A 12,061-nucleotide genomic window follows, 5' to 3' on the forward strand; every position below is an offset into this window, starting at 1 on the left:
TAAAGTGTGCCAGGCCAGTTGCATCTGTTCTCCAGATGAGTAATCTTTCATTAAACAATGTGCTGGTGCCCATGTTTGCCAAGTAATATGACAAGTACAGAAAGACGGTATTTGCTTTCAGCCTTGGAGCAGGTTTCTAAGAAGCTTACTAATCCTAGTTCTAACACTAAAACACAAAATACTTTCATGATACTAAGTTAAACCCATGAAATGCTGGATTGTTGTGGAAACGATCTTCTAGCTCCAACATGATATAGATTCCTTTCTCTACAACTCTGTGTTCATGAATTAATTGTTTCAATAAATAATTCATTATCTAATTAGGTCAAGTTGTTTACAAGACCAGCCATGAAGGTGGATGAAAATAATTGCCTGCACAGCAGCATTGCTACACACCACACATTTTGCTTGAAAATGTGTTTGAACTAAACATGCCCTTTCCCCATAATTATTTGGGATTTATTGAATTAGAAATAAAAGGAATTTCACAGATTTCCACTTTTTTCCAATTTCCACTTTTGTCTTAGAAGTTTAGTCTTGCCCATTGCTTTCAGTCACTGACTGAATATAATTCTTCAAACCATAGAGGATAGAGAATTGAGAATTGAAGTGAAGCGATTGGTCTTGTTTTACAGAAACTGTAAAGCCACCTTTGTCTGTCTTTTATATCTCACTATTACCCTTGGTGAAAGAAAATACCTTATGTGGCCAATAGAGTCCTGACATTTACTTTCCTGGAAAGGCTTTTCACTAGATATTCAGGATATTCAGGTAGGATTTGCTTCCATTCAGCCATAAGAACAGTAGTGAAGTTGAGAACTGATATTGAGCATTCAAGGCGGGCCTGAAATTAGTGTTCCAGTTCATACCACAGGGGTTCAGTTGGGTTGAGGTTAAGTCTTTGGGGCAAATTCACTAAGATTCGAAGTTGCGCCAGGCGCAACTTCGCCGCACTTCGCCAGGCGTAGTTTTGCCAGCGCTCCGCAAATTCACTAAAATCCGAAGTTGCGCTCAGGGGTAGCGTAAGGTTGCGAAGTTGCGCTAGCGTTGTTTCGCTATGTAAAGCTAAGTTACGCTAGCGAAGGCTAATTTGCATACGGCGCCAAATTCAAATTTCAATGGAGGAATACGTATCTGCACTACAAATGCCAAGAAAACCTTCAAATCATCAAATAAAAATTTTATTTTGCTCTACACATGTGCCCACTGTCTAGGTAAGTTGCCATGAGTCAGGAAATGTAGGGGGGAAGGAGGGGAGCCCAAAAAATTTTTTCGATCTTTTTCAGCCTATCACCCATAATGTAGAAAACACGCCAGCGTTTTTTGGGACTTAGAAAAAATTTTGACTTTTTTTGAAACAATCCCTATCTACTCTATTGCGCTTCGCCAGGTCTGAGGTGGCGAAGGAAGTCTAGCGTAAAAGGTAGCGTTCAGTACACTGCGCAAGTTAGTGAATTTGCGTAGTTACGTCACTAGCGAAAATTCGCCTGGCGTAAGGGTGCGAAGTAACACTAGCGAAACTACACCGGTGTTCGTTAGTGAATTTGCGCAGTAACGAAAATGCCAAACGCTAGCGAATTAACGCTAGCGTTCGACGCTTAGGCGCTTAGTGAATTTGCCCCTTTGTGTGCGCCAGTCAGTTCTTTTACTTTCAACTATGCAAACCATAGAGTATAAAGTCAAATGCAGAGAACTGTGATGAATTTAATTTTACTGGTTCCTATACAGAATAAGGGTAGTGTCGCCTCAATTTATTAGACGAGGCTGCAGACGACAAATGTCCCGAAAATGACATTTATTATTACCAGCAATTAGGGATGGGCGAATTTAACCCGTTTCGTTTCGCCAAAAATTTGCCGCTGGCGAAATGTCGCCGACGCCCATTAAAGTCTATGGGCGTCCAAAACCATACAAGTCTATGGGCGTCATTTTTTCGGCGAAACAAAGCGAAAAAATTCGCCCATCCCTACCAGCTATACCATTGAAATCGCTGTGGCTGTACATCCAACATGAAAAAAGATACACGTCGATCAAGTTTAACCTTTAAACGCTATTTTAACCTGTCTAACTGCTACTTGATCCAGAGGAAGGCAAAAAACCCCATCTAAAGCCTCTCCGATTTGCCTCTGACTAGTCCCTGGATCAACTTGAACTATGAGCTATCTCCCATAACCCTGTATTCCCACACTTGCTAAACACCATCCAACCCCTTCCTAAAGCTATCTAATGTATCAGCCTGTACCACTGATTCAGGGAGAGAATTCCACATCTTCACAGCTCTCACTGTAAAAAACCCCTACAGAATATTTAGGTGGAACCTCCTTTCTTCTAATCAGAATGGATGACCTTGTGTCAGCTGGAAAGACCTACTGGTAAATAAATCATTAGAGAGATTATTATATGATCCCCTTATATATTTATACATAGCGATCTTATCACCTCTTAAACACCTCTTCTCCAGCTAAGTTGCCCTTCTCTGTACCCTCTCTAATACAATAATGTCCTGTTTGAGTGATGGAGACCAAAACGGTACGGCATATTCTAGATGGGGCCTTACCAGTGCTCTATAAAGTGCAAGAATAACCTCCTCCTCCTCCTTGCGTGACTCTCTGCTCCTTTCAATACAGCTCAAGACCTTATTTGCCCTTGATGCTGCTACTGGCATTGCTTTGTTTTTTTTTTGTTTTTTTTTAATGGGACCATACGTTTATTTGAACTTCTTAGTGGACACTAATACGTATGATAATAGAGGCAAAATAAGTGCAAAAAGAACAAAAACAATGGTGGTGTCACCTACGGATCATTTGCTTCCCCTATGTAGCAGTCTTTTCCCCCCTAATTTCCTCGATTTTGCAGCAATGAAATGTAATAAAGCCAATTTCAATGTCCAGCAAATGCTATTAAAATGTCTCAAGGTCATGGGAATTGTCTATCTCAAAAGCATCCTCTGTGTCCGCTTTCATTTCCGTGTGCTCGTGATCTAGAGAAGCCAGTGCTTCATTGGTGTCACTTGCAAACGTGTCTCTTGAGGTGTCATTGTGCTCCTGGAATTAAGGCCTTTGATGGCTTCCTTCATCTTCTTCCCATGTGAAGCCTAAGAACTTGGATTTCCACTGCTCCACAGTCCAACGGTGGTGACCTATACACCACTCTAACCTATCTTCTGTATTGTGTATGGTAACATTAGATTTGTGTGTGTGACAGCTTGCCCCAAAACAATTCACACTTCTGACAAATAGTTTCTATAAAAATGCTTTCAGAGACATTTTGAAACTCAGTAATAATTGTTCGGAAGAATTACAATTTTAGTGCTAATATTCTTAGACAGTGCAAAAGGTCTTTATTTTTATTTAAAGATTTTTTTCATGATTTAGCTTAAAGGGCTGGTTCACCTTTAAGTTAACTTTTAGTATGTTATAGAATGCTCAATTCTAATCAACTGGTCTTCATTATTTATTTTTTATAGCTTTTTAATTATTCGCCTTCTTCTTCTGACTTTTTGCAGCTTTCAAATTTGGGGTCACTGTTCCCATCTAAAAACCAATGCTCTGTAAGGCTACACAATTAGGGGCAGATTTACTAAGGGTCGAAGTGAATTCAAGCGAAATTCGAATTTACTTCGACTTTTATTCGAAGTAAAAATCGTTTGAATATTCGACCATTCGATAAATGAAGTACTGTCTCTTTAAAAAAACTTCGACTTCAATACTTCGCCAAGTTAAACCTGCCGAACGATTTTTATTCGATCGCAGGATTACCAAATTTGCTGAAAAAACTTTGAATTTGATATTCAAATTCAAAGTTTTTTAATTCAAAGTATTGTTATTGATACTTTTTGTTACTCTTCTTTCTATTTGGGCCCTCTCCTGTTCATATTTCTCTTATTCAAATCAGTGCATGGTTGCTAATGGCATCTGGACCCTAGCAACCAGGCAGATAAAAATGCAAACTGGAGAGATGCTGAATAAAAAGCTAAATAACTCAAAAACCACAAATAATAAAAAATGAAAAACAATCGCAAATTATCTCAGAATATCACTCTCTAAATCATACTAAAAGGTAGCTCAAAGGTGAACAACCTCTTTAATAGCTCTCCACTTCAGCAGCTATCTGGTACAGGTTCCCCTAGCACCTAGGGAATACTTTGAATGAGATGCTGGAAGATGAATACTAGAGGGCCTCAACAGAAAGAGAAGTAATATACAATAACATTTTCGGTTCACAGAACAATGTTTTTTGCCTGTTGGGATCAGCATTTTTAAACTGCAAGCTGGGAAAAGTCAGGGGGAAAGCAAATCCCATAACAATAACAGAAAATGCATTTTAAACAAACAGCTGTTAGGAAAAGACAACTAAAAGGTGGACTATACCTTTTTCTAGACGTTTTTTCTTATGTGGCAAATGTTCATGGGGACATTTCCCCTTTCCTTCTTTTTTTCCATTCAGGTAAATATGATGAATCTGGCAGAACAGATTATAGAAGCAACACCTGAGAGGATCAAGAGGGAGAATTTTGTACCAATGGAGTCGTCACTGGCAGAGAGGGCAGACTCTGCAGCATTTAGCACCACCATGAGCTGGCTGGCCAGTTATCTTGCTGATGTTGATCACTTACCAAGCGCTGCACAAATACGGTGAGTTATTTTATTATTATTATTATTAACATGTATTTATATAGCGCCAACATATTGCGTAGCACTGTAAAGTAAATGTGATTATACAACTTAATCACATGAATTATATACATAGAACATATGGAGTTACATACATCACAATCAATACCAGTACAAAAGGTGAGGAAGGTCCTATGCAGAAAGAGCTTACACTCTAAAGGGAAGGGAGTAATACATAAGGTGTGGGAGTGGGCAAGATCGAATTAAGTGGGTGAGAAATGTGGTACTGTATGTGGTGTTGCGTTTGGTAGTTAAGCAGAGTGAGGGTAGGCTTCTCGAAAGAAGTGCATTTTAAGAGATTTCTTGAAAGCAGAAAGGTTGGGAGAAAGTCAGACAGACAGTGGGAGAGAGTTCCAGAGGAGGGGTGCAGCCCTTGCAAAGTCTTGAATGCCAGCATGTGAGGAGGTAATGAGAGAAGAGTTGAGTAGCAGGTCAGTAGAGGAGCATAGTAAGCGGCTGGGTGAGTATATAGAGATGAAGTTCAGAGATGTAGGGTGGGGCAGAGTTATGAAGTGCTTTGAATGTCAGGGTCATTAATTTGAATTTGATTCTGAAAGGTAGCGGAAGCCAGTGCATTTCTGTTACAATAGACACTACGGGAGTTATTTACTAAAATTTGAATGCAAAAATCATGACAAATTTGTGATTTTTATTTATAAAATTGGACTTTTAAAAAATCTCAAATTTTTCGGAATTTATTAAACCCCCGAGGATGGAAAAGTCTGAATAAGAAAATCCGGCATCTCAGACCTGCCCAGGTTGCATATAAGTCAATGAGAGAAGTCCCAATGATTTTTTGATATGCGATATGAAAGTTTTCGGGCAAAAAATAATGCAACTATCAGCCAACTCGTCTGACTCTCTGTGCCATCCAACAATAATTAAGGAATATTTTCTAATTATTTCTTCATTCCCACAGTTTTTTTTATATGATACTGGTTTGCACATTGATAAATGTTTGACCACTTTGAGAGATGTGAACCTGTGTTATTTCTTTTTGATGAAATCTAGAGTGTTTTCATCAAATCAAGTTGTCTATTTCAGGTCCCTCTACAATGAACCCCTGACTCCTTCCTCAAATACCAGCTTAAGCCCTGCTTGTTCCCCACTTAGTCAGACAACTTTTGAAAAGCCCAGTCTACCTTCTGCTGCTGACTGGTCTGAATTTCTCAGTGCGTCCAACAACGAAAGGGTGGAAAATGAATTTGCCCAATTGACTCTTTCGGATCACGAGCAGCGAGAGCTGTATGAAGCAGCAAAACTCGTCCAGACGGTATTTCGGAAATACAAGGTAATTGGTTACAAGAGATGAGGCTGGAATACTTTCATTCATTAAGCTCTTTAATATAAAGTCATTGTATTTCATTTATTAGATAGCAGAGATGGCAATAATCTGGAACGTTCAGTCGTTGTTCATTGGAATAATTATTTGTGTTTTATGCTGAAATAATGATTTATTGTGCATTTCCCAGTATCCAAGCATACATCTATAGATGGTAAATGTGCGATTTTAAAATGTTTAAGGTTAATATATATTGTCACGAAGATAAGCATGCTGCAAAACAAGAAACCTGTGGCACAACTGATATGGTTGATTCAGTGATCGGTGTTTTATTCAGCTCACAAAACAAAGCGGCAACGTTTCGGGCCTCTGCTGGGCCCTTTGTCAAGCCCGAAACGTTGCCGCTTTGTTTTGTGAGCTGAATAAAACACCGATCACTGAATCAACCATATCAGTTGTGCCACAGGTTTCTTGTTTTGCTATATACAGTTCTTGGGCTTTGGGCAGCTTTGAGCCCGATACCTGACGGCACCTGACACCAATCCGGTGTTCCAGACCTGGAGCAGCACTCCAATCTTTGGGATTGAAGATAAGCATGCTAGCTTCAGATATTCCCATGCTAACCTCCTTGTCCACTGATTCATTTTTAGGGTCGTCCTCTGAGGGAACAGCAGGAAGTTGCTGCAGCTGTCATTCAGCGTTGTTACAGAAAGTACAAACAGGTAATATAGAGTAAATAAACTGACTTTCTTAAAATATTCATGTGTCATAATATAATAGTGACTTCAGTTTTTAATGAATATGGGTTGACTATAACACCATCCAGTTCAGACTAGAGCTGCCCATAAATAGGCAGACCCTCCCATTAAAGGGGTTGTTCACCATCAAACAAGTAGATCAGAAATAACAACTTTTTCCAATTACTTTCCATTTTCGATGCGTCACCGTTTTCCTAATATTGCCATTTTCACCTTCTAAAGCAGCTGTGGAAGGGAGGGGGGTTACCGACCCTGTAAACTGTTCTAAATTGATACATTTAGTTGCTACATTTCTTATCGTTGTCCCTGCTGAGCGGAATCCCTGGGTTTGATACAATAGTTGCTAATACTGCAGAGATGCTGCTGAGAAATGTATCAACTAATTGTTGCAAAATTGTAACAGTTTCTGCCAGACTGAAACACCAGAGACACGAACACAAGGAAACTTTGGGGCGGCTTCGGAAAACGAATGCCGACGATTTACATTCTAGCCAGCGGGAGATATTAGGTCGCCCCGAAGAAGAGGAGATTTGTCACTGGGCGACTAGTCTCCCTGAATCTATACGTGTGCCCTGATCCTTAGGCAGATTTTCTGGGTACCATTATCTCTCTAGAGCAGAGGTTTCCAAATTATAGGACTGGCCTCCTTAGGAGGATACAAAGCAGTGACTGAGGGGCCCAGCATGATGGCCAATTTCTCTTCTAAATACACCTAAACCCCATCTTGAACATTATTTAAGGTGAGAGAGATTTGGGGTGAATGTGTAGTTGCTGTTCTTGATATCCTTTGAACTATGGCTGCACTGCTGATGAGAGTAGTGTTTTCATATGTCTGTAATCTTGCTATTGGACCAAATGCTGAACCATAAAAAAATGTAAGTCCTCCAACCATGTACAGGTATGGGACCTGTTATCCAGGACGCTCAGGACCTTGGGGTTTCCAGATAAAGGATCTTTCCCTAATTTTGATCTTCATAACTTAAATCTGCCAGAAAATCATGTAAACATTAAAAAACCCAATAGACTGGTTTTGTTTCCAGTAAGGTTTAATTAAATCTTGCATAAAGAAAAAGTCGGCTGACTCCAATCTCTCTTAATGACTACTTAATTATTACTTAATAATTTTCAATGGCACCAAGCTATAGTTGTGCTTAAAACGTACAGTGCTGGAAAAACTACTGGATTATAGCTCACCAAGTAGGAAAATGTACAAACCCCAGGTCCGACACTTTAAAGATAACCAATTGAACCTTAGGAACATGAAAGTCAGCGGAGCTTGCACTCACCAAATCTGCTGGATGACCCAGGTGCTGTGCCCCAAACCCATAGCCCAGGCAATATAATTCATCACAAATAGTAGTACAGGCACTCCTACAGCCAAGGCGGTTGAGGTAAAAACTCTAAGCTTTATTCCATCATATTAAAAGATACACATCCTGACGCGTTTCGCATCAAAAGATATGTAAGCATATGATTACGTATCTTTTGATAAGTAACGCGTCAGGATGTGTATCTTTTAATATGATGGAATAAAGCTTAGAGTTTTTACCTCAACCGCCTTGGCTGCAGGAGTGCCTGCACTACTATTTGTGATGAATTAAATCTTAGTTTGAATGAAGTACAAGGTACTGTTTTATTAATACAGAGAAAAAGGAAATCATTTTTAAAAATTCAGGTCATTTCATTATAATAGAGTCTATGGGAGACTGCCTTTCCGAAATTTGGAGCTTTCTGGATAACGAATCCCATACCTGTACATACCTCGCGACTGTCCCGTTTTTAGAGGGACAGTCCCTCTTTTGACAGCTCAACCCGCAGTCCCTCCTTTTTACTGGAAAGTCCAGTTTTTCTCTGCACTGAACAGGCAGAAAAAGAAACAAAGTTTCTTACTTAATTGGCTTTTGGCAGAGAGCCCAGAACAGCTACAGCAGAAGATAAGATACCTTTGTAACCATTTTGAGATAAGCAAATAAGTAATTGTAACAAATAAATATAAGATAACAGGTCCCTTGGGAAAAGTTAGACTCACAGCTTAAAGGGCAATTCACTTTCATTAGCAAAACTGTAATAACTGAAAAAAAAACACAGAAATATGTTCAAACTTTCATAACCTGGCAAATTTTGTAAAATGAACATGGTAATTAGGGGGTGTGGCCACAAAAATGGATGTGGATAAAACCGCGCTATGCACGCCAACTTTTGTGTCCCTCTTTTTATTTCCAAAATGTTGGGAGGTATGCCTGTACTGTAAATCTAAAAGAGAATCAAGTACAAATTCTTTACTTCTAGCATGCTTCTGCTCGCAGAGCTGTTAGTGGCATGCTGGTAGTTGTAGTTCAACTGAGTTCATGGTTGTCCTCCCTTGATTAAAACGCCCCCGGCATAATACTTTCCAGCTGCGTCTTTTGATTGTCTGATCCTCGTATTGTGAACTAAACATTCTAGAACACGTCACGTATTGTACATCTGGCAGCAATCCACAAGGAAATCAGCATTTGTTCATTATCATTCATAACTGTCCCTGTGACAGATATTAAAAAGCATATTCACTGATCTTTTAGAATGCAAATGTGAAAATCCTGTCTCCCTCTCTCGGTGTTGCCACATCGTATTGCTGGACTTATGATGATAGCACCTTATTAATATTTAAAATGTTGCCTAAACATGAAGCAATCTTGATATTTTCCAAATTAAACAAGAACAGGCAAGTATTGGACTTTCCCATTTTTATTAAAACTGCGCTGATGAGAATCACGCCTTCATTCTTTTCCCAATGTTAGGTTTATTGCTTTCACAACAAGCCAATATGTTTAATATTACTCTGGAACAGTACATCAGATTGGACTGTGAAAAAACAAGTTATCTATATTGAAAGTGTTACTGCCATCTGCCTATTCAGAAAGGGGATAATGTACTTACACCTAAAATAAAATATATGTATCCTGACCATTCAACCAGAAATGGAACCAACCCTTCAATAAAGGGACGTGGAACAAAATCCAAAACTTAATAAACACACCCACGTCAGTTCTGTCATTAAATCACCAATATTTTTATGTGTAATTAAAAAAACAATAGGGGTCATTTACATTACAGAACGCCATATGTAAAGTGCAAAAAAGGGCTCATTTGGCCAATGTTTTTGCACTTTGCACACACAATGCATTTCGGAGAGCAGAAACCTTCCACTGCTCTCATGAATACAGAGATAAAATTAGTCAATGTTATACTGGTGTGCAGGGTCGGACTGTGGGTGCAGGGCCCACCGGGGCTGCCACCTCAGGGACCCCTACAACCCCAAGTGGCCCCAGCCACGCTCCCTATCCTATCCCCTGAGCGTGTGTAAATTAAACCAGCCCATCGGGTAAGGAAGATCAGCAACATGGGGGAGCGCCAGCGGGGATTGGGTTTCCGCTATCAGGGCCCACCAGGTTTTATACCAGTGTCCCGCTGGCCCAGTCCGATCCTGCTGGTATGGGGTGGGATGGGGGGCATGTAAGTGCCCCCCTTCCATTTCCTAACACGCAGTTTAAGGAGCATTAGAGGGCGATATGTACGGGCTAGGTTCAAGAGCTGCCATACGGCAGGTGGTGAGTACAGGGCCCCATTATGAATTGTGTCTAGTGATGGGCGGAAATCGGAAAGTTCACGGAAAAATCGCCTAACTGTCAGATTTTCACGACTTTTTCAGTGAAAATGACGGAATAGTGAAAATCTGACATTTTCACGCACAATCGGGAAAATCAGGAAAATTTGAGATTCGCAAATTTATTTGCCGGCGGCGAAATGCAGATATTTGCAGCGAATTCGTGCCAGGCGAATTTATTTGCCCATCACTAATTGTCTCTTGATGCTACTCTCTGCAGCTTGCACTGGTTTGTCTCTAACCCCATGGTTAAATAAATGACCCCCCAAATATTATTCATGCTCACTCAACACATCAATCTGTGCCAATATTGTATACTCATTTATTGTCCCTTTAAACACGTACATTGATTGGTAGTTGCTTGCTAGCACGGGTGGTCTATTATAAAGCAAGGGCTTCAGTTTCGTTAACTAGGAACAAACTTTTTAACCTTCCAATGTCAATAAAAGAGGATAGTACAGACAATTATTATTTATTTGCACAGAACAGACGAAGAGCAGGTTCATACATATGTAGACAGTCATTATATTTATTGCAAAGTGACTAGTGCTAATGTGCATAAGGTTTATTGTTCCACAGAGATGCTGAAATGGAAATAAGAGGCGGTAAGCTAAGAATAGTCCTCTCCCTCAAGGAGAGTTAATTCTGATTCATACAAATTAGGATCACATTTCATTTATGTCATGTTCTTCAAGAGAACAAGCTTGTGCTCGCTTCTGTTTCTCTCTGCCAGCTACTGTATATATGCTTAGCACTACAAACTCTTACTGTCCAGTGATACTAGGAGGCACATTTACTTACTCGAGTGAAGGAATAGAATAAAAAAAACTTCGAATTTCGAATGATTTTTTTGGCTACTTCGACCATCGAATTGGCTACTTCGACCTTCGACTACGACTTCGAATCGAACGATTCGAACTAAAAATCGTTCCACAATTCGACCATTCGATAGTCGAAGTACTGTCTCTTTAAAAAAAACTTCGACCCCCTACTTCGCCAACTGAAATCTACCGAACCTCAATGTTAGCCTATGGGGAAGGTCCCCATAGGCTTTCTAACACGTTTTTGGTTGAAGGAAAATCGTTCGATCGATGGATTAAAATCCTTCGAATTGTTCGGTTCGAAGGATTTAATCATTCGATTTTTCCTTCGCTCGTTCCTTCGATCGAATTGCGGTAAATCCTTCGATATTCTAAGTTGAAGGATTTAACTTTGACAGCCGAATATCGAGTGTTAATTAACCCTCGATATTTGACCCTGAGTAAATGTGCTCTTAGGTTTCCACAAGAGCTGAAAAGCCTCTGGGTGATATATATGTTTTCTGTACCATGTTGAAAGAAATTACTTTTATATACATTTTATTTATGGGCCTATTTATCAAACCTAAAATGTTTGTGTGTTTTCTTAATTAGAGAATTGTGAGCTTATTTACTAAAAAAGGTGAATCTCGAAAATTTGATCACTTCAAAACGTGACAAAAATCGCATTCTCCTGATCATTTTCAATAATTCTGCAAACTTTAAAAAAAACTTGAAACTCTGTTGATAAATCAGCCCCTAATTCTCATTTTATAGTCTGAGCTGTCAGTATGTACAAGAAAACCACAAAAGGGCAGGTTACATTTGGATGTACAATGCAGAATGCATATGGAACATAGTAACACACACATTTACGCCCATTTTAGCCGAAATGCACTTGCAGA

The 12,061-nt window shown here is 39.6% G+C and overlaps 1 protein-coding gene across 11 annotated transcripts in view; it reads left to right on the top strand.

Moving 5' to 3' along the window:
* LOC108697250 (calmodulin-binding transcription activator 1) overlaps window positions 1-12,061 on the top strand; it is a 1,304,230-nt gene that overhangs the window by 1,258,648 nt on the left and 33,521 nt on the right. For all 11 annotated transcript variants that reach the window (XM_041571497.1, XM_041571493.1, XM_041571494.1 and 8 more), the window contains 3 exons: window positions 4,447-4,634; window positions 5,718-5,964; window positions 6,606-6,677. In XM_041571497.1, coding sequence (XP_041427431.1) covers window positions 4,447-4,634; window positions 5,718-5,964; window positions 6,606-6,677 — 507 coding nt within the window. The remainder of the gene's footprint in view (window positions 1-4,446; window positions 4,635-5,717; window positions 5,965-6,605; window positions 6,678-12,061) is intronic.

Source organism: Xenopus laevis, chromosome 7S (assembly GCF_017654675.1).
Source record: "Xenopus laevis strain J_2021 chromosome 7S, Xenopus_laevis_v10.1, whole genome shotgun sequence".
Taxonomy (NCBI): domain Eukaryota; kingdom Metazoa; phylum Chordata; class Amphibia; order Anura; family Pipidae; genus Xenopus; species Xenopus laevis.